Raw genomic sequence first — 24333 nt, 5'->3', positions numbered from 1 at the left:
CCCCAAATTCGATGAAAGTAATATCAAGGATTGGGTAGGCTTACAGGAGAGACTGTCAAAAGCAACACCACTCACAAATTGCACGGTTCTGATAACATTTGTGTTTCCTATACACGCGCCTCTGACTTAGAAAAGAAGCTGCACAAGAGAACAATCTGATTAAAATAAGATCTTTGATCCGCTCCGTTATTGTTATGTCGCTACAGGGGGTGTCTTCAGATCTTTGTGTAGCGACATAACAACAACGGAGCGGATCAAAGATCTTATTTTAATCAGATTGCACAAGAGAATGTCCATTGTTGATATTCCCTGAGATTGTAAAATTCGCTCAAAGGTGGTCTCTGTTTCATCGATGTTAGACAAGGGTAAATGAATTGCCAGTAAGTCTTCTAAATATATTCTGGGTGATTCTCCAACAGTTCAGAGCACTCTTTCTAACAGAAGACAAGTCGGTGTGTTCTATCTGCTTTGTTACCATCAATCATCCAAAATTCATGCGGTAAATTGATGAACAAATGACAAACATACAAAATTGAAGTTGGACCCCCCCCCCCCCCTTGCAAGTCTATAATGTGGAATGCGTCCTTGGTTTAAATACAATATAATACTAACTGTTCATAAATTGTGTGTTAAAACAGATTTATATCATAAAGCTATCTAGTTAGCAACTATAAGATACTTTTCTCCAAAACCCTTCACTCAGCTCTGCTCAAGAATTTTTGTGTTCTATAGGCACCTTCGTGATGCGACTGTAATATCGAGTCGGTAAAAGCCTATGGTTATGTTTTTTTTTTTTACCTACATGTATGTGAAAACTCTTCTACTACAGGGGGTTAATTAGATCTATATCGTTCATTTGGGATGCCCCACCTACTAGGGCAGATGGCGCTTCAGAACGACTCCGAGGAGTTCTGAAAGGTGAATCGAGTGCCTTCGTTTTCCACAAGCGCAGTCCCGAGCTTGCCGGAAATACCCGAGAAGTTGCGATTGTCACAATCGTAACCACTCGAGTGGTCCGAAGTGAGTCAGAAAGGAAAATGGCGGTGTAAGGAATGCACAGGTAATGAGGTATACACAGGTAAATTCAGGTGTTCAACTCTAAATGATATCTGGATTGAGTAATTAAACATGTAAATGAACTTAGTCGATGCTAAGTTTCATGTAGATACCATTAGCTGACTTTGGTGCAGGAATACAAATCTTTAAAAAGCCAGCGTTGTTTACCTGTGTTTTTTTCTATTTTGAAATCTTACTTCCGGTATTTGTTTGCAATGAATTCATACGGAAAAACAAAAAACAAAATTCCTACCTCGATATGGTGAGAACTTATTGAAGTTATTGTATAAGTGTGTTTTAAGTTCGACTGATCGAGTAAAACAATGGTATCAAAATTCCAAGGCCATGTGAATCCTAGTCTACTAGGCCTATGTGTTAAGGTGGTTCACTACACCCTGAAATAGTTACTTAAATCAGTACGAATTGATTTAATCATAAAATATATGATGATATCTAATAAGACTGCCAAAAAGGCAAAAAATATGCAAATTTGGATAAAAACATGATTTTCAAAAAAATCATTTCAACACATGAACAAAGACTGGCGGATTTGAACTCGAGATCTGCGGTTCAATAGCCCAATGCTTTAATCACTGAGCTACGATGATGGACAAACAAATCGATCGATACAGCTAATTTCACAAAACATTTAAATCTCCATCTTAAATGTGATGTTAGTGTCATAAAGAGTATATATAAGCTTTAGTGTAGTGAGCTACCTTAATATGGCAAAGAAACCAAATATGGAAGACAATAAAATGGTAAAAAATTTACTAATATTTATAAGTGTAAATATTCTAGTTTAAAATTATTTGCCTACTGTTCATGTACAGTACATATATGCTAAAAATACAGTATGAGCAATGTTCTGCATGATTATATTGGCATTTCAAAGTTTGAACGTGATACTTGCCAAATGTGAGTGAAAGTTAGTGTGGGGTATGAAAAATTTATAACATTTTCAGTGCTCACCACATGCACTCATGAAGGAATTTAAATATATATGTGGTGTAATGTCAAAGCAATTAATTAAACTGTGTAAATGCTTTTCATGTTTAGTGTATGTTATCTTATAGAACAAGTATAAATTTTATGAACATTACTTACTTACTTATCCTCTTCGTCCCCGGTGGGACATAAGGCTTCAACAAGTTGTCTCCATCTACCTCTGTCCTTGGCAATATACTGTGCCTGTCCCCATGAGTAGCCCATTTCCTCTAGTTCTGATGTTACGGTTCTCCTCCTGGTGGTACGTGGTTTGTCTCTTTACTAGCATTTTTCAATCGATTGCTGTTTTACAGGAATTTAAGAAAACAAGCATGCATCTATATCAAAATATAGGGAAAATCTTTTAAAAACTTCTTTAAAGTGCAACAATAAAAATAATATTGAGAATTCTTTCATTTAAAATTTAATGAATTATCAGACAACATACATTTATCATTGGTGCATGATGAGGGTCATAGGGTACACTTGTGCAGCGAACTCGCTGTCCAGAGATCTACCACCTATTTACATGTGGTTTGAAATCTTGAAGACTGTTTGCGCCAATTCAAACTATATGTTCAAAACTTTTGGAAATTTCATTTTAAAAAATTCTAGTTGAAAAAAACCCACCGCGAACTCTAAGTCTTTGACTATAGACTACAGAAGGACGCCGCGTGAAGCGATGACACTAACACTTTCATGTGTTGTTTCATGTAAACATGGACGATATCAAAATGCTTGCTATTTAAATCAGATGTCTCTGAGACGCATGAAGTGGGCCATCTTCAACATCGCTGACTAAGAAGACCTTGGCCTTAGTTATTTATTTGATCCACGTTTACTTATTCAATACTTGTATATTGAAATTCATTCTGTAAAGCGTTTCTATGCACAAGACAAAATTATTGTAAACTTCAAAGTACAGCCAATAAATCAAGGAAATCTGGAAAAAAGATCGTGTTTTTTTTTTCACTAGCAAAAAGTTGCGATCACTTGTGATTTTTCACTCGCAATTTCAATTTTTAACTCGCATTTAGCGAGTATTTCCCCTTAATTTCGTTGCCTGAAAAAAGAATATGTCAGCCTATGGAAGAATGCTGTATAAAAAATGTAGATATTTGTGTTAAGGGATAACAATGTCTTTTAAAAGCCCAAATGATATTTTGCCTGTTACTTATTAATTTTGTTGTAATAGTTCTCAATTGTTTTTTATTGAAATTTTTTTTTTAGCTGTAACCAACATTATAATGTTGTCAGTAAATTGCATTAGAATTTTGAATGGGGTCAATATTTTATTGCAGATGAAGATCTAGTCATGAACATCTTCAAGAAAAACTTAGCCATTTTGTTTACCTTTTTATGTGGAACATGTTTAGGTAAGAAAAACTTATTCGAGAGAAAAGTGACAAAACCTATTATAAATGTAGAATTTTAATATTGTAAGATTTCCATTATTGATTGTGTTTTTACTAATCGCTCATGTTTGATTATGTTTAACACTAAGTTTGAGTTAAATCTAAAAATAAAAAATCATCAATAAAATCCTGGACATTTGAATTCATTTAATAGAATCACTGGGTATTATTGAATTGTGACTCATGAGCCATTATTCCATTTTTCCTTCAGGACAAAAAGTGATACCAAACAGGCCCCCTGGCATTTACATGGAGCCAGACTTCAATGTGTTTTATAAATATGGTGAATCGGTGAAACTGCCATGCCGAGCAGACGGGGTACCGCGTCCAACGTAAGTCTGGGCCACCATTTGTATTCAGTCTTTGATTGTTTTAGTCACATTCCTATGGGTGATCTTTCTGCTCATCATTTAAATGAAATTACTTTGATCAAGTATTGAAAGAGAAGCTAAGATTTGAAACTGATGGTCATATGATTAAAACAAAAAGAAAGGTAAAGATTAACATGCCAACTTGTCAAGAAATTTATGTAATAAGTTTTGGGTTAATTTGATAAATGTCAAACTTTGGAACACATTATTTTGTATCACATACAGAGTTCTAAGCATTACTTTGGGAGGAATCATACATTTTCAATAAAACACCTGACAGATGAAACTACATGTTCCTTGGAATATTATAGTTTGTTAAAAATTTGAAGTTATTCAGAGAATTGGCCAAAATTGCAGTTTTATAATCTTATTCGTAAGAAAAATTTAGCTGATTGTCTCTCTGCTGTGAACAGGTACAGATGGAAGAGGAATGGTATCGACCTGAATCCCAGTGGTAACGACAATAGATTCGTCCAGCTGTCGGATGAGGGTACCATTGTTATTAATGCCCCAGAGGATAAAGATGAGGGTATTTTCCAATGTATTGCTGACAACAACTTTGGGATATCAGTGTCAATCAATGTCAACTTCAGGTATATATCATTTATGGATAAATTGTATTGCCCTTCCGAATTTAATATTTTTGTCACTGTTGTTTGTTCTTGGTGTTTAAAGAAATGATTGCAATAATTATATATCCAGACTGCCAGCAGATATTAATTCAAGGCAACCATGTCATTTCCAATCATGCTACTGTCTACTATGCAAAGATCAGTTGAATCAAAATGTTCATTGTCTTTTATGATTAGCAGTAACACTAAATTTGGATGGGCAGTAGATAACCAGTCAGATGGCTTTTATGTATATGTGCCTGTGTGTTGTTAACTCTTTAACATTTTTCTAAAATAAAACATTTTGTCCATTTGTCACCAAAATTTAGCATCCTAAAAGGATAGGAGAACAAGAATTGTGAATTTCATTGTCATTACCCCATTTTATCATGAGTATACAGTATATCAGTTATAAAAAATATATTTGTGTTGATAATATGCAGGTTAGCTTATATATGTAAAATTATCTTAAAGGTTTTTCCTATAGATTCTGACTCATTGGTATTTTTAAAGCAATTATATCAAGATTTGCATATTTGAGAATATAATTTTCAGATAATTTGATTACATTTTAAAACTATTTACATACAGGGAAGGGAAACTGGATGAATTTGAAGTGGCCCAATCCATTACTCATCGCCCACATTTGGGGGAGTCTGTCACCTTAAATTGTGTGCCTCCCACCAGCTTTCCCCCAGCAGATGTTGAGTGGGTGTTGAAAACTCAAGAGGGCAACATAGAGCCAATTAATTACAACAACAGAATCTCTATGGATTTGGAAGGTTTGTTCTTAGAGCACTATGAATCCCGCACTCCCCTGATTTCCGAATTGATTATTTTTGTGTGTGTGAAAAGTGATAGTTAAAATCTAGGAGATGGCGACTCTGACCAGTAAAGTGGATAAGAAAAATTCTCATGTGATTGAAGCAATTTTCCTTCCGACATTCCATTTTTATGCTCCCTGAAAATTTTTGGGGGAGCCTATAGTTGCCGTCAAGTCTGTCTGTCTGAGCTCATATCTCCTAAACCTTTCACCAGAAATTGATATAATTGATCACAAATGTTCCTTGAGACAAGGACTTTTGGACCAAGGTCTTTCAAGATCATTTTGGAAAGGTTAAGGTCACTCAGAACTTATAAAAGTTCCTTATTTCAACAGTTTTTGATATAAAGATTCCTATCTCTTAAACCTTTCATCAGAAATTGATCATAATTGATCACAAATATTCCTTTAGACAGGAACTTTTGGACCAAGGTCATTTTTGAAAGGTCAAGGTCACTCAGAACATATACCTTAAATAAGTAAAAAGTTAATTATTTCAACAATTTTTTAACAGGTATTGATCATATATCACAGAAATAAGTAATTACAGACAAATGGCTTTCAGACAAAGGTTATTTACAGTTATTTTGCAAAGGTCAAGGTCACTCAGAACATATACTTTATATACGAAAAAAAAGTTTCATTTCAACAGTGATTGATCTTTTGGACCATGGTCTCTCAAGGTCAGTTTAGAAAGGTCAAGGTTACTCAGGACATATACCTTATGTAAAGAAAAGGTGCCTTATTTTTTTTTTTTACCGCCGCAGTGGCCGAGAGGTTAGAGCGTACATCCCGAATGCGGAAGGCTGGGGTTCGAATCCCGGCCGCGACAAACCTAAGGCATTAAAATAGGTAGCGACAGTTCCATCGCCAAACGCTCGGCATCAGGTGTGAATGTCACGGGTCTACGGAGATGACCTTAAAAACGGATGTCCCGTGTAACAGTAGTTGTGGCATGCTAAAGAACCCTCACTGCTCAATGGCCGTAAGTGCCGAGCAAAGGCCTAAATTTAAAGCCCTTCACTGGTCTTGATGACGTCTCCATATGAGTGAAAAATTCTCGAGCGAGACGTTAAGCAAGATACAATCAATCAATCAATTCAACAGTTTTTGAACAGGTATTGGTAATATATCACACAAGTAATCGGGAAATGGCTTTCAGACAAAGGTCACTTAAGGTCATTTTGTAAAGGTCAACATCACTCAACATACCTTATAATTATATGAAAAAGAAACTTTCATTTCAACAATATTTCAACAGTTATTGATCATTGGGCAAGTCATTCGTCATATGAAGTAGTTCATTGGTTAGATGCATTTCGGGAAGCATCCATCAGTTTTACTGATATTCTTGTTACTGCTGTTTAATGTTGTGGAAGTCCACCATCTCAAAATACTTCAGGAGCAAACACAGATGTATGCAATCTTTACAGGTCGTTTGTACATTACCAATGTCCAGGAACAAGACTACAAAGATGGTAAAGCATATGTCTGTATGGCCATTAATTACTTCATGAGGCGGAACACGTATGATAAAGCCAACTACATCATCCCTAGTGGAAGTGAGTTATATTTACATACATCATTCCTAGTGGAAGTGAGTTATATTTACATACATCATTCCTAGTGATAGTAAGTTATATTTACATACATCATTCCTAGTGGAAGTAAGTTATATTTACATACATCATTCCTAGTGGAAGTAAGTTATATTTACATACATCATTCCTAGTGGAAGTAAGTTATATTTACATACATCATTCCTAGTGGAAGTAAGTTATATTTACATTACTTACATCATCCCTAGTGGAAGTAAGTTATATTTACTTACATCATTCCTAGTAGAAGTAAGTTATATTTACATACATCATTCCTAGTGGAAGTAAGTTATATTTACTTACATCATTCCTAGTAGAAGTAAGTTATATTTACATACATCATTCCTAGTGGAAGTAAGTTATATTTACTTACATCATTCCTAGTAGAAGTAAGTTATATTTACATACATCATCCCTAGTGGAAGTAAGTTATATTTAATACATACATCATTCCTAGTGGAAGTAAGTTATATTTACATACATCATTCCTAGTGGAAGTAAGTTATATTTACTTACATCATTCCTAGTAGAAGTAAGTTATATTTACATACATCATTCCTAGTGGAAGTAAGTTATATTTACATACATCATCCCTAGTGGAAGTAAGTTATATTTACTTACATCATTCCTAGTGGAAGTAAGTTATATTTACATACATCATTTCTAGTGGAAGTGAGTTATATTTACATACATCATTCCTAGTGGAAGTAAGTTATATTTACATTACACACACCATCCCTAGTGGAAGTAAGTTATCAGGGTTTGACATTGACTTTTTTGAGCACTAGACCAGTCGGGCTACTTCAAATGATTTTTGCTAGCCCTAATCCACTAGCCCCGACCAACTTCCCAGAAACTGATAGTTTCTCAATATTTAAATGTAATTAATTCAAATGACAAACATCAAGTACTTAATTGTCTCAACAACAAAAAAGAGCTTTATCCCCGTCATTCAATTTAATGCTTTCATTTTCAAACACATTTTATGTTTCTTTAAATTCTACCCGGTCCATTTAAAATAAAATGACCTCAACCGTTTTTTTAAATCTCTATTTCATAAGCCTTGCTTTGTTTCTTCCCAACCTTTTACTTTTTTCTCTTGGGACATCTTTTCTTGAGGACGAGAAGTCGTATTTGAATATAGAGACATTCCCACACATATGTCAACATAGAAAAATGGCTGTTTACGAAGTAATTTATTAATTTGATAAACACTTTCCTATATTTGATTCTAATAAACTGGATTTTTTATATAGAAAATGAAAATAAATCCATCTAAAATATCGAGTAGATGTCGTAAAACATCACTTCCGACAGCGACAGAACTAAAAATAGAGATTGTGTCATCATGCAGTTCAAAATTGCTCGCAAACCCTACAGTTATTCTTTTTTAGTTAAGAATAAAATATCTTATGGTTTAAAGTAAAGTTTCTTGTTTATTTTTTCAACACGACCAGTCGGACTAGTAAATCGATATTTTACCCGACCGGACCTATCATTTAGTAGACTCAGTCGGTCGGACGTGCCTTAGTGTCAAACCCTGGTTATATTTACATACATCATCCCTAGTGGAAGTGAGTTATATTTACATACATCATTCCTAGTGGAAGTGAGTTATATTTACATACATCATTCCTAGTGGAAGTGAGTTATATTTACATACATCGATCATTCCTAGTGATAGTAAATCACAAACAACTAGGACATCATCCCTAGTGATAGTAAATCACAGACAATGACATTGTACCTAGTGGTATATTCAACTACAGATTTCTTGGGATTATATTATATAATTATTTAGTTTTTCTATGGCAATTATATGTAATTTTGGTTTTTTTGTTTGTTTTGCCGTTACATGTACTAGTCTAGTCTCTATTCATGGTTTTCCACTAATTCTATACATGTACTAGTCTAGTCTCTATTCACGGTTTTTCACTAATTCTATACATGTACTAGTCTAGTCTCTATTCATGGTTTTTCACTAATTCTAGGTTCACCAGTCAAGAGACCGGCTGAGTATCTTTGGGCATCGCCCTCTGATCACTTTGGTCTGAGGGGTGAAAATTTCAAACTGAAGTGTATTTTCAGTGGAAAGTAAGTCAAATAGTATTTTGTTTGTCAAATCCAGGCATTTTTATTGTCTAATTCAGGCATTCATTAGAAGATATGGTCCAAACTCTGGATTTGATCCCTAAGTTATAAAGCATTTAGAATTTCAATATTTGTACTGGATTTTTAATATGATGATTCTTCGTACTTAGTCCCACCCCAGAGGTATTTTGGTTGAAAAATAAAGAAACCATTCCCGATCATTATGAAGTGTCGCTTGGTGGACAGGAACTGACGATTCCTGAACTGACAGTGGATGACGCTGGGCCATATGAGTGTTACGGCACAAACACCCAAGGACCTCGGGCCTTCAGAAATTTTGTTATCAGAGTGGAATGTAAGCTGCAAGCATTTTTCACACATTAATTGAGTACCATTTGAAATTCATCTTATGCTACATGATTTTACTTTTTGAGTTATTCAGAAAGATGTACAATGTACATGGTGATGCAAAAATGCAATCAAAATAATTTATTTTTCAATTATCAAGTCTGTCAATTCAAAATTAACAGTAGTTTGTGTCTAAGTTCTAGCAATTATTTGTGATTTATGCCGTGTGTATTGCATAAAAATCAAACTTTGAAATAGTTGGACTGCTTTTTTTCCTGAAATTTAAGTGAAATCCTTTGTTTAACTAATTTACTTTATTCAAAAAATGGCATCTGACTTCATCTGATTCAGTAAGAATTTTGTAATCACGATTTCAAACTATTGATTATTCATTTTACGGTAATTATCAATATCCAGTGGAGTATTCTTAATATTTATAAGTCACTAGTTTTCTCCAAAGTAAGCTTAATTATCGATAAAACGACCTTCAAGTTTTGTAGTATAATGATCGTAATAAATATTTATGATGACCATATACTCTAATTTTGAATTAGGATTCAAGAAGTGAAAGTAGCCTTCATTATAGGTAACTCAAACGAAAAAAGGGTCGTTGCTAGCTGGTTTACTTCTTGGGGTAGTCATGATGCAAAACCAAGGCTATTTTTATTCTTCAAAATGCATTTACATTGATTTTAATACATGTACATAACAAGTAATTTTGATATATAGTATACAGTTATATAATTCATAGTTGTTTGTTGTGGTCATTATACTACAGAACTTGGAGGTTGTTTTATCGATAAATAAGCTTGCTTTTAAGAAAACTACAGTGACTAACATCAAGAATACTCCACTGGAGACTGATAATTATCCTAAAATGATGCAAATTATCCTAAAATGATGCAAATGAATAATCAATTGTTTGAAATCATGATTATAAAATTCTTACTGAGGAGGTCAGCTGCCATATTTTGATGACCGTGATCTACTACTATTATCAGCTTGTACAAAGTGTTTAGTGTCTGTCATGAATTGATCAATGTTCTGAAATTTTAGCCAAGCCATATTGGGATGTTCAACCACATGATGTGGAGACCAGTGTTGGGGCAGCTGTTACTTTCCTGTGTAAGGCCAAAGGTTATCCAGATCCAAAAATAGCATGGCTCATAAATGGAGTTAAACTGGAAGGTAACGAGCTCCAGAGATTCTTATATCTTGCTGGAAGAAGTTTGGTTACTAATTTTGTTAGATTGCTTTATTCAGCTATGTATTTATTAAGGTCCCTCTACAGTCCAATAGTGATTAGTCTGCGTATCCGTCCGTCTGAGTGACTTTTTTGGCTATCCCTGCAGCTATTGAAATGAAAATCTATACATAACAGTGGGGTACAGAGCAAGTTTGAGTTTGGACTTTGTTGACCTATTTTTCAGACCTTGTATTTGGCAAATGATGCCACAAAGTGGAGTCCTTTTAGTGATGTTTGCCACAATGATAAGCTGTATTCTAATTCCAGCTTAATTTCAAGTTGTCCAAGGAAAATCTGTTTCATCTATTTTAAGTTTACATATCCATACTGTGTTAAGCTTGTGTATTATGCTTTCTGCAAAAGCAACAGAAATTAAAACTGTATTCAGTATCATTTATGATAAAGAAATAATAAATACAGTCCATATTAGAATTTCCTTTAGAACATGCAGACCACTGTGTGTGTGTGTGTAGTTTTTGTTTGTGTTACATTTTGTTATTTTTGCAGAATCTGAAATACCAAATTTATTGTGTTTGCAGAATCGAAGGTTTCAATCATTCAGAGTGACCGGTTCCTGAAACCTGATGCTAACAACATTACTTTTGTCAACTTAAACAAAAACGACCACATGGTCATCCAGTGCAATGCCTCCAACATTCATGGTTATGTGTTTTCAGATGTCTATCTCAATATTTTAGGTAGGTTTTGTTTATTCATATTTCAAATATATATACTTGTACAGTATGTGTGTGTGGAGAAAGGCATTGTAAAATTTGATTTTCGGAAAAATTTAATGGAAAATCTGCAATGTAGTTGAATTTCAGGTAGGAAGAGTTTTTATTTATGATTAGAGAAATGTTGATGAGGTTAACTGAGAAAAATCACAGTGCCGTACAGAAGAGTACCTCGGTGCACATTACGCTTTTTTGATGTCACATTAAGAAAGAGTTCATCACAACATACAAGTCTATAGCTGTATTGTGGGGAAAATGTCACAGTATTTTGTTGTTTACTGCAGTTATCACGTTTTAAGCTATAGATGTGTAAATTTGTTGGTCAAATGGTTACTTTATATTTTAATTGGATATATTATTGTATAAGTCTCCAGGCTTTTGTTTATTATTCATAATATGTGCAATGTACATGTAAATTTGATACTTATATTGTGACCTTGAAATCATCCTTAATGTACATATATGGGCAGTTAGAAAATTAAAATCAATTATGTGTAAATAACAACTTGGCCCAGTGCAAGATGAGGATTGTTTAATAATTATAATTATACCCCACGCAACAAAGTTGCGGAGAGTATAATGTTTTTGACCAGTTTGTTTGTCAGTGTAACTCTGAGACCACTCAACAGAATTTGTAAAACTTTGTAGACAATAAGGACACACTGTGTACTAGTGTGTAGATGTGCATATTCCCAGGAAATTCTGATTCAATACTTTTTCTGGGAGTTATACCCCTTTTGAACTCAGAATTTTGAGTCCGTCAGTCCTGTTCTTGTCAGTGCAACTCCTCTGAGACTGCACAATAGAATTTCGTGAAACTTTGTAGTTAATAAGGACACACTGTGCAAATGTGCATATTGCCAGGAAATTCTGATTCAATAATTTTTCTGGGAGTTATGCCCCTTTTAAACTTAGAATTTCGAGCCCGTCTGTCCTGTTCTTGCAGTAATGCATAGCATTACCATTTATTATGTGAGGCATTGTCAAGCAATGTTGGAGCGTGGGGTATACGAGTTTACTCACTTTTTCTTTTATGAAACTTGCTGGGGAAAGGTACGATTTTTTTGCTTGGCTCCAAATTTTATGATGTTATTTTTAATGATACTATGATTTTTTGTGACATTTCCTAGCATTTTTCAAGTAAATTTAATATCTTGTACTTGCACAGAAGTGAATTATGACTGAAACTTCAGAATGTATAAATATTGGGTCATGTGACAGATACATATACAATCAAGTAACACTGAAATGGAGTATTCCTAACTTTGACTCACTGATTAACATCTGTATAGTGGCATGAATAACAGATGTATGAAGTTTTCTTTTTCTTACTTTACAAAATTGAGATAATCTACATGTTGTGCTAAGGTATCAGCTATTTCCATGTTGGTACAGTATAGAGAAATTCCCATATTAAATTTGACAATATAATTATTACTATTAAAACTTAATTTGCATTCACAATAATAAGATGTGGCATGGGAAAAGGGTATTTATAAGGTTGTTTGTATTAATCTACAGAGGAGGAACCTGCCATTATTGTCCCTCCTGCCCTTGAGCTCAAGGTTGCTGAGGGTCGTGACATTGAACTGACCTGTATCACTAGTGGTAAGCCCGACCCCATTATCACATGGAGAAAAGAAGGAGAGCAAATCACTGGGGGAAGGTACCAGATCCAGCCCAATGGAAATCTTCACATAGAGGTATACAGCCATACAAGTTAATTGTATATATATATCATTATCCTACAGTTCTCATGAGATTGGCAATGTATAGGATTATGTATGGTAAGCACCTTTCTCGGGTCCTATGAAATTCAGAATTTGAAAGCTTTAAAGGGAGACTAAATCTTCTTTTATTTCATTAAGGAGAGTATGTCCGATGAAGTCTCTGATATTTACTGTCGTTTAGAATACATTGCATCTAAAGTGATGCATTTTCTAATTTTAATCATATTCAGTTACTTTTCTCATTTTGTGAAAATTTTCTTTCAGAAAACATAGACTGCAGCTTCGGAAAGATAAATCTATGGTGTTAATATGAAATCTGCGCTTAATGTTTTCTAGAAAAATGACGGTATTAGATTAGACATTTTATCTCAAAAAATGGCATCTAAACATCATGCTTCTTATATCATAATTACAAATTCAGAACCTCTGGATAGGTTTTCTAACACAAATATTAATAATCATAAATCTGATTTTTTTTTGTCTTTGAAATAGTAAATTACAATTTTGCAATGAAAATTTTCAACACCAAAATGACAGTTAAAATTAGTATTGCTTTAAGACTAGTCATCCAGATACGGAATATGTATTTCTATAATACTGATGCAAAATATGAAGTACAATTTCAGTTCTTGCAAAAAAATGTTCTCGGCTTTCTGTGTCCAGTTTTTCAAAGTCTCTCTGTGTTTGACTTCATCATATTCTTTGAGGGTTTGAATCTGTTGATATGTCCAAGAATTCAAAACAATAAAAAACATACTAGCTGAGTCTGTATGATGATGTCTTGCAGAGTGTGGTGTTGTCTGATGCCGGTAACTACACATGCCATGCATACAACAAGTACAACTTTGATGAGGCGTGGGGAATCCTCATTGTCAGAGGTAGGGAGCACCGAGTGTACTGAAATAGAATCTGGTGATGTACGTTTAGATATGTTTATTTTATTTTTACACAATTTATAGCCAAAACGAGACTTGTACAGACACCGGGTGGGTTAGAAGCTACTGCGGGGAGTGATGCCAAGTTCACCTGCTCAGGAACTACAGACTTTGCTGAGATTAAAAATTTACGAATTTCTTGGCTGAAGGATAACAAGCCAATCACGACAAATGACCAGAGAATGACCCAGAATTTCCAGGACAGTTCCCTGACCATAAGTGGTACCATTGCTCGAGATTCAGGAACTTACACTTGTGTTGTGTCCAATGGCTTAGACAATGCTACAGCGGGAGCCATTTTGACTGTGAAAGGTAGGTATTAGCTTGTTTGATGTTTGAATTTTATTTGTAGAAAATTGTTCTTAGAATTGAGATTTTCACAATGTATTTATTGACTTTGTACAGATAAGCCTGACCCTCCTATTAGTGTGACCTTACTCAGATGTGGTGAGAAAGAGGCTGAAATCACTTGGACCAAAGGAGCCTCCAATAATGCTCCTATACAGTACTTCATGATCCAGTACAACACTTCCTTTAGTCCAGATGAATGGTTTATTGGAGCCAGCAATGTCTTGGCCACTAAGAACAGTGGGGTTGTCCCTCTATCTCCATGGGTGGAATACAACTTCCGGGTGCTGGCTACCAATAAAATTGGGGTCAGTGAGCCTAGCTATCACACAGAGACAGTGTGTAAGACTAATGCAGATAGGCCGTTCAAAAACCCAGAAGAAGTTCGTACTATTGGAGATAAAAGAAACTACCTAATCATTGAATGGACAGTATGTGTTTAGTTTCATATTCATAGGCTTTAATCTTATCATTAAATTGAAAGTGAAGACTAATAAAAGTCTTACACCATTAAACACAAAGTCATTTAAGGTAATCATGGAAGTAAATGAGTTTACCAGTACAGTAAAACTCGAATATAGCGAACACGGATATAGCGAAATTACGGCTATAGCGAAGTGAAATCGATTTCCCCGGCAAGTTCTTTATATATTCTATACAAAAATCTGTGTATATAACGAACATGGATATATCGAATTTACGGAAATAACGAAGTAAATTCTATTCCCCTTGAATTAAAAATGAACGGATAAATCACGTTTTATAACGAATTTATTTTTTTATTTGTTTTTTTCCCTTCATTTTAAACTCCTTGTGATTTTTAACAATTCCTTACCATTGCCATAAAGGATCCACACTTATTACAAAATTTCTGTTTGTATTTTTTCAAAAGAGGTTGTTAACGCAAAACAATAACTACACATAAGTGACGATATTGTTTACTATTCTCGTTAATTAAATTTGAAGTTTAATTGCATCTATTTCATCGTACACTCCTTTATTTGTGTAAAGCAACAAGTAAATGATAACTGCAATAGACTGTTTGCATGTATTACACATAATCTTGTTGACATTTTTCTTTTGACATGTTCTTGCGTGACTTAATAATTCATCAAGATAAATTATCATGTATAAATCAGTGTGTAAATTTCTTGTATAAAATATTTTTCGAAAATATACAGGCTTTTTTTCTCTTAGAGATTATACAAAAGCAAATATTGATTGCTGCTTTCTTATATAACTGGAGAACAAATCAGTTTTATAACGAATTCGTTATGTTTGAATTATGAATTCGCTATAAACGTATAGCGAATTACGCTTATAGCGATTTTTTATAGAGTGTCCGCAGAAATTCGCTATGTCAGAGTTTTACTGTAATTCTTGTTATTTTATAAGTATAAAGCTCATCAGACTTTGTACATGTATGTATACCTTTAGTAAATGCTGGAAAATGCTAATAGTATATGGGTTTAATTTATATTTTCTTTCATTTTGCTTAGCTTATGCCTCCCATTGAGCACAATGGTCAACAATTTAAGTATATACTGACCATTCAGAGAGAGGGTCAGGGGTTAGATCAGGTGATCCCAGTCACAATCTCAGACTGGAAGACATTCCGCTATGAGAAACAGACCAATGACATCTTTGTGCCATATCTCATCACTGTGAAGGCTAACAATGAGATCGGAGACTCGAGTTCGTCGGTGGTGGAAAAAACTGGATATTCTGCTGAGGAAAGTCAGTATAATTCACTTGTACCCCTGTGTTATCAATGCTGAATTTTGTAATGTATATATTGAAAAGGCTATCAAGGAGATATTGGTACATTTTCATTCAACACATGCTTACAAATCGGTTCCCAATAGACTTTACCATTATGACTTGCTAAGTCCGTTTTGTGTTTTTAACTTTTGAAAATGCTCGTATTGTGATGTGTAAGCTCTAATTATATGGCTGGGGCAAAGGGTTTGTTATGTCGGTCTTTTGCCTTTCCCCGTTTGCATAGCTAAAACTTTCCATAAAAATGCTGTGTTTGATACATCTATTGACCAAACTGTGCAATAACAGGGAACAATATTTTCATTATTCTTTTTTCACTATGTTCACTCAGTATGCCACTATAAATTTTAGATTTTTTGAATGTGTCTGGATGAAAATAACAAGGGACGATATATAAATGCGAGGTAGTTTATCCTGGTATATGGTATACGTTGGTGTTATATATAAACGCGAGGTAGTTTATCCTGGTATACGAGGTAGTTTATCCTGGTATATGGTATACAGGGACGATATATAAATGCGAGGTAGTTTATCATGGTATACGAGGTAGTTTATCCTGGTATATGGTATACAGGGACGATATATAAACGCGAGGTAGTTTATCATGGTATACGAGGTAGTTTATCCTGGTATATGGTATACGTTGGTATTATATATAAACGCGAGGTAGTTTATCCTGGTATACGAGGTAGTTTATCCTGGTATATGGTATACAGGGACGATATATAAACGCGAGGTAGTTTATCCTGGTATATGAGGTAGTTTATCCTGGTATATGGTATACAGGGACGATATATAAACGCGAGGTAGTTTATCATGGTATACGAGGTAGTTTATCCTGGTATATGGTATACGTTGGTATTATATATAAACGCGAGGTAGTTTATCCTGGTATACGAGGTAGTTTATCCTGGTATATGGTATACAGGGACGATATATAAACGCGAGGTAGTTTATCCTGGTATATGAGGTAGTTTATCCTGGTATATGGTATACGTTGGTATTATATATAAACGCGAGGTAGTTTATCCTGGTATACGAGGTAGTTTATCCTGGTATATGGTATACAGGGACGATATATAAACGCGAGGTAGTTTATCCTGGTATATGAGGTAGTTTATCCTGGTATATGGTATACGTTGGTATTATATATAAACGCGAGGTAGTTTATCCTGATACATGGTATACGAGGTAGTTTATCCTGGTATATGGTATACGTTGGTATTATATATATAAACGTGAGGTAGTTTATCCTGGTATATGGTATACGAGGTAGTTTATCCTGGTATATGGTATACGTTGGTATTATATATAAACGCGAGGTAGTTTATCCTGATACATGGTATACGAGGTAGTTTATCCTGGTATATGGTATACGTTGGTATTATATATATAAACGTGAGGTAGTTTATCCTGGTATATGGTATACATTGGTATTATATATATAAACACGAAGTAGTTTATCCTGCTATATGGTATACATTGGTGTTTTTCAGTCCCCACCATCACTGTGTCAGATTTAACTGTGGATTCAGTGGTTACATCATCTTCTGTCACGTTTTATTGGGAATGGGACAACAGTCTGAACACCCCACAGGCAGGAACCCCAGTCAACGGCATCTTACGGGGCTTCAAGGTAAAGCATTAGTTATTTTACCCTTGCATCTGAAAACTCCCCCTGGAATTTCAATCTTTGATCATATGGTGTCAGTCTTCATCAGCAACTTTTTATCTGCAAAAGTTCTAGCAATTAAGCATTATAATATGTACATGTAAATATTACCTTTGTGCTAATCACCTGTTTTTGTTTTCTTTTTATCATTATTAAACAGATTCAATACTGGGTCAGGGGACAGAAGGAGCAGACATTCCAAGAGGCCGAAGTTCTGGTCAGTGACATGATCCTTCGATATGAACGACGAAAGAAACGAGCTATTCAGTCCTATAAATACACACTGGATGGGCTGCTGGGATACAATGATTACGAGGCCCAGATGAGGGTGATGAATACATATTATGCAGGACCCCCCAGTGCTATCATTTCGTTCAGGACAGAGTTAGGAGGTTTGTTTTTCAATTAGCCATTTAGGTTAATATATAAGAAAAGGAATATAAAGAATGATTTTTTTTCCCCTTTCATTTGAGATATTCTGAAGTTGTCTGATAGATCAGTCCTGTTTGTAAGGGATGAAGCATTTCATCTTTTTCAGTCACTGGACCTGTGAGAAATCTTCGTGTTTCGCAGTCAGGAAGTAACTTTATCCGATTAACGTGGGAGGCCCCAGAGGTAGTGGATCAGGTGTTTGGTGTTAACTGGTACCAACTGCTGTCGGGTTACGATATAGGATACCAGACAGGTGAGAGGCAGAGGAGGCCAAACAGAGTTATGGACCCTGAAATTTATGTCTACACTGTGCATGATTGTATTTCATTGCTAAACTAATTGTTATCACTAATTGTTATCTTGTATGAAATATACAGGTGTTTAATCATGTGATGTAACAGTATAAGGATTAACAAACTAGTTAGTTTTAGAGGATACATATGTAAAGTTCATTGTTTACAGAAAATTTCCTAACAATGACAGTTGCCAGTTTGGTTATCAGTCCGTCGGAGCTCATATCTTTGTAGATATCGATCAAACTTTTAAAAACGGTTACTCAAAATTTTACAGGTCAAGGTTATTCAGTTATGACATTTATTTTTTAAAATTCCAGAAATTGTCACTTTCTCATTGATGAAGCTGTAAAATATACTTGCATCTGTGCATAGAAATGTATTTCAAGCTTCAGATGTTGCATATAGCCTTTATTAGGAATCCAAAATATGTAATTTTTTTCTGCAATGATTGCTACCTTCATCTCCCGATGAAACAACAAAGAAAGACATTTTATTGTTTATATTTTTTGCATTTTTAGGTCACCTGAAATCATTCAGGTGACCTATTGCTATCTGTTTTTGTCCATCGTCGTGCGTTAACATTTGAACATTTTCAGCTTCTTCTCTGAAACCCCTAAACCAATTTCAACCAATTTTGGCATATAGCATCTGTGGGTGGAGGGGAACAAAAATTGTGAAATTCGTGGTCCCTGCCCCCTTGGGCCTGAGGGGTGGGGCAAAAACCATCAAAATGAGTGTAATTTTAAAAAATCTTCTTCTTTACTCCTGGACATCAAAAAGCCAAACTGTGGGCATAATTATAATGAGCGTTGAGTCCTATACCAAAATTGTGAAATTCATGGCCCCTGGGGCAGGGGTTCTTGTGTTAGGGTGGGGCTCTATTGGTCATATAGTGAAAATGTAGAAATTTTTTGAAAATCTTCTTCTCTGTCTCTGGGTATTAAGTAGACAAACTAATAGCATGGTAATGATGAGCAAGGATGCCTCTTTAAAAATTGTGAAATTCATGGCCCCTGGATCAGGGGTTCTGGTGCTAGGGTGGGGCTCTATAAGTCATATAGTGAAAATGCATTATTTCTTTGAAAATCTTCTTCTCTGTCCTTGGGTATTAAGTAGACAAACCAATAGCATGGTTATGATGAGCAAGGATGCCTCTTTCAAAATTGTGAAATTCATGGCCCCTGGGTCAGGGGTTCTGGTATTAGGGTGGGGCCCTATTGATCATATAGTGAAAATGCATTTTATTTCTTTGAAAATCTTCTCCTCTGCTGCTGGGTATTAAGTAGACAAACTAATAGTATGATAATGATGATCAAGGATGCTTCTTTCAAAACGGAAAAAAATTTATGGCCCCTGGGTCAGGGGTTCTGGTGCAAAGGCGGGGCTGATTGATTATATAGTGAAAATGCAATATTTCTTTGAAAATCTTCTGTTTTTGTCCATCGTCTTGCGTCGTGCGTTAACATTTGAACATTTTCAGCTTCTTATTCCCTTGTAGAAATTCTTTAAAAATCTTCTTATATTGGTTTTATCTAAGGAGTATATAACCCTTTTCTTTATGATGTCTCAGACCTAGGTTTTTTAAAAAGAATTATTGATTGAACATAAAAATGACACATGTACTTCATGACCACATAGCTATTCAATGTTTCTTCCATCCAAAAGTAAAATTCTTATATTTAAACACAAACCTAATTCAAACATTGGAAGGTTGTTACATGATACTCAGGTGACCTATAAGGCCCCTGGGCCTCTTGTATTAAACACCTTATTCTTTACTGAATATTTAAATATGCTATCATGATAGCAGTATTTTTACTACCTTTTAAAGCAAATCAATAATTTTTCGAAGAGCATTCCTTAGTTTTACTGACTCTGTTCCTGTAGTTTTGTCTTGTGTACTCATGATTAGATTCTTAGAAATATTTATCTTCTACACTGCTCATATCGTATGAAATGACATTTGTATATTGAGTAAAAATGATGTCGACTAAGATAGAATGGAGGGTAATATCAAGTTTCTTGGATTGATGAATTCTTTATCATGGATACAGTTAATGACATTACAACTGCATGTCAGTGATGTAGTATAAATGATTATTTCATTCTGTAGTGAGTGGACTGGACCTTGGAAATCTACAAGAGAAGATTCCAGACATCACTGACCCCAGGACTAATGATACGTTTGTGAATGGCCTTGTATATAACACCAAGTACAGGCTTTATTTGTGGCCAAAAAATTCTAAAGGGCGTGGAGAGGTGTCCTTCATTGAGGCTTCCACCTCAGGACCTGGCTGTAAGTGGAAAGAAATACTGATGAAAAATTTGGTTTTAAAGTTTTACATTAGGCTTTGAAGTATACTTTTAACATCTCAAGAGTCAATTAAACTGTATTGGGTAATACAAGGCTGAAAATCTAGTTCTGCAGCTATTGTTTTTTTTAAAAAGATTTAAATGAAGAAATTTTTAAAAGCGTTTTTTTTTTCAACACATTAATTTAGGCTAATTAATATTGTTCAATTGAAATATAATGAATTAAAGCATTATATTCCAATAAGTGCATTCAACAGACTTTGCTTGCACTCTATTTAGGTGCCATATTGAAAAAGAAACTGTGATCTAAACTTTATTCTGGAGACCTTTTTTTTTTCCAAATTTTTTTTCAAGCACTTCAAAATATTTTTTCTATCTTAAGATATTCAAGAAAATCATCCATGTGATGCTTCTGAATTACACACTGGCGGGCCTAAGAACAAGAAAATTTATTTGGAATATGAAAACATGTTTTGCCCCCATGATCAGAGATCACAAAGATATAGTGTTTGTCTGCAAATACTTTTATCCTGGTTTTGAATGGATGATGACAGGGCTTTCATATCACACATGATTGTGTAATATATCTTTCTTTTGGTACCAACATTTTTTACCCTTTGACCTTGATTTTGGGCTTTGACCTACTTTTGAAAAACTTTAACCTTGACCATAACCTTTTGACTTGTTTGTGATGGGGCTTTCATATTTCAGGGTTGATGATCTTTAGTTAATGTTTTAAACTTTTTTGAAATTTCCTTCTTTATAAGCTGTCTTGCTGTTATGCCCTCTGGGCCCAAAATTGGAATAAACTTATCTTTTTCACATGTGTATTCCTTGTGACAAGACCTTTCTTTGGTTACCAACATTTTTTGACCTCTTGACCTTGGGTTCGACCTACTATTGAGAAATTTTGACCTTGAACAGTATTAACTTTACTGCCATACAGGTGCTTCAGTGTTTCATCCACTCATTTTGTTTTTATTAAGAAGTGTTGTGAATAGTTAAAAGATGTAGACAAGGTGATGAGCTATATCGGTAACAATGTATGTGTAATTGGAATGATGGGATGTTTTATTTGATTTCAGCTTCAACAGCACCATCATTCTCGATCAAGGACGCTAATCAGACCTTTATAAATGTGACCTGGAGCTTGAAGATGGATCCAAAGTCTGGCACCGTTATTTACATTGAGTACAGGAAAGAAGGTCACTGATGTGCTTAACTCAATTATCTTATTATTCATAGCAATGTAATCACATAATCAGGGTCCCACAATGTAATCACATAATCAGGGTCCCACATTGTAATCACATAATCAGGGTCCCACAATGTAATCACATAATCAGGGTCCGCAATGTAATCACATAATCAGGGTCCCACAATGTAATCACATAATCAGGGTCCACAATGTAATCACATAATCAGGGTCCCACAATGTAATCACATAATCAGGGTCCCACAATGTAATCACATAATCAGGGTCCCACAATGTAATCACATAATCAGGGTCCCAATGTAATCACATAATCAGGGTCCCACAATGTAATCACATAATCAGGGTCCCAATGTAATCACATAATCAGGGTCCCACAATGTAATCACATAATCAGGGTCCCAATGTAATCACATAATCAGGGTCCCACAATGTAATCACATAATCAGGGTCCCAATGTAATCACATAATCAGGGTCCCACAATGTAATCACATAATCAGGGTCCCACATTGAAGATGCAGAATTTTCCACTTTCTGTTCCTCTATTTATCCTACAGTATGTACAGTGTCATTCTGTGTGGTTACAATGTATGTGGGACCAATATATAAATATTGCATGTATTTGAGGGGAACATTGAAAATTTTCACCCCGAGAAAACCATTGTCAACCGAGGCGTAGCCGAGGTTGACAATGGTTTCTCGAGGGGTGAAAATTTCAATGTTACCCTCAAATACATGCAAAATTTGTTTTATTATACTGAATGTTATGTAAACTGGGAAGCAGAAAAACTTACGTCTGGTGACATTTGATCAATCACTGTCGTGCGATGCGATATTTCGTATTTCGATTCGAGTACTCGCGTTTATTACAAACGCTCAATCGACGTCGTCTAGCAATCTACGGCAAACCGTACGCGCATAAATTTGATGCATGTAATAATTTTATATAATATCACCCGTTGTCAAGTACTGTTACCTGTTGCTAGATACTATCACCCTGAGTCGCGTGTTTTCTGTTCTCAGAGGGTAACAATAAGTTTTTTCAAATGCTTCTCGACCAATCAGGTTCGAGTATTTTACATGAAAGTATAATAACATGATTTATTACACAGTAACTTACAGTGTCATTCTGTGGTTACAATGTATGAGGGACCAACATGATTTATTACACAGTAACTTTAATAGAATCACGTGGAGGTTGACATACTCTTTTTTGACCATTATCTGATATAATTTCATTCCAAAAGTTACTGGACTTTTCATTGTCAAAAGTATAGCAATTTCTTGAATTAATTGCTCTAAGTAAGATGTATGATGCCTCACAAGTTTGCTGTGTCAGAGGTATGGGACTATAGAATTGTTACAGCTATAATAACTCAATGAAGCTTAATACAGTTCCTTGAAATTTGAGGATTACAGCAACAGCCCCACACAGTTGTAATGGTTAAACAGGGTATAACATGTCTGTCCATCAACAATATTGACACAAGGTCTTCTCTTGAAACATGAAACATCATTTGTCTGTGTCATTGATTTTCTAATGATTTTCCATTTTGATTATTAGGATTTCAAATTTTGTGAAGCATTCTTGAATGTCAGATCTAATCCCTTGAAGTTTTCTAGCAATTATCATAGTACTAAGTGTACCTGTGTATTTGAAATGTGGGGTTCAAACTTGATTTAATGGTTACTTACATTTAATAATGTGTAATTAATCCTACTCACCTCTGTCGGTGCGGGTTCGAATCCCGCTCGCGCCGGTAAGTGAGAAAGTTTTCCAGTTTACTTTCGGAAGGTTAGTGGTCTCTTCCCATGTACATTCCCTGGGTTCTCTCTTCCACCAATAAAAACTGGGCACCACCAGATAACTGAAAAATTGTTGAGTGTGGTGAGAAACATCAATCAATCAATCAATTAAAGTCATTGTTAAATGCAAAGGTCATTAAGAGATAGAGTATGAATTATCAAAAATATATAGGCCATATGGATGAATCTTTCATGCAAATGAATTAAAGGGACTGGTTCACGTTTTTTTTTGAAAAAAATATTTTTTCATTTTTGATGTTATACATGTACATGTATATCAAAAATATAAATTAATGCAAGGATGAAAGCAATATTTTAGCCTTAACTCTGTGTTATGTAAACAATATTCAAGTATTTTTACTTTTACAAACAAACCTGTGAAATGTTAATTTCGTAATTTAAACATCTTAATTTTGTACAGTCACAAATTTAACTTTTAAATGACACATTTTACATAAAAAATACCTGAAATGTGATACATGTAATAAACTTAGGTTGACATCCAGTTCTTTTGAAAACTTTGTAAAC

General features: G+C 34.6%; 1 protein-coding gene across 6 annotated transcripts in view; it reads left to right on the top strand.

Annotated features, from left to right (window-relative positions):
- Positions 1-980: 980 nt before the first annotated feature.
- LOC125653307 (neuroglian-like) overlaps positions 981-24333 on the top strand; it is a 28277-nt gene continuing 4924 nt past the window's right edge. The window contains exons 1-20 of one of the 6 annotated variants that reach the window (XM_048882714.2): positions 981-1078; positions 3345-3419; positions 3670-3790; positions 4243-4422; positions 5032-5222; positions 6697-6825; positions 8853-8955; positions 9123-9307; positions 10357-10488; positions 11086-11244; positions 12802-12983; positions 13798-13888; positions 13970-14257; positions 14351-14724; positions 15793-16030; positions 17569-17708; positions 17905-18136; positions 18283-18429; positions 20586-20768; positions 21871-21990. In XM_048882714.2, the coding sequence (XP_048738671.2) occupies positions 3359-3419; positions 3670-3790; positions 4243-4422; positions 5032-5222; positions 6697-6825; positions 8853-8955; positions 9123-9307; positions 10357-10488; positions 11086-11244; positions 12802-12983; positions 13798-13888; positions 13970-14257; positions 14351-14724; positions 15793-16030; positions 17569-17708; positions 17905-18136; positions 18283-18429; positions 20586-20768; positions 21871-21990 (3256 nt within the window). In that variant the 5' untranslated portion in view covers positions 981-1078; positions 3345-3358. Of the gene's footprint in view, positions 1079-1234; positions 1319-3344; positions 3420-3669; positions 3791-4242; positions 4423-5031; positions 5223-6696; positions 6826-8852; positions 8956-9122; positions 9308-10356; positions 10489-11085; positions 11245-12801; positions 12984-13797; positions 13889-13969; positions 14258-14350; positions 14725-15792; positions 16031-17568; positions 17709-17904; positions 18137-18282; positions 18430-20585; positions 20769-21870; positions 21991-24333 lie in introns of those variants that run through there. The other 5 variants (XM_048882716.2, XM_048882713.2, XM_056144726.1 and 2 more) reach the window with 5 other exon arrangements.

This window comes from Ostrea edulis, chromosome 7, assembly GCF_947568905.1.
Source record: "Ostrea edulis chromosome 7, xbOstEdul1.1, whole genome shotgun sequence".
In the NCBI taxonomy this organism is placed as follows: domain Eukaryota; kingdom Metazoa; phylum Mollusca; class Bivalvia; order Ostreida; family Ostreidae; genus Ostrea; species Ostrea edulis.
This window is presented reverse-complemented; position numbering and strand designations above follow the sequence as displayed.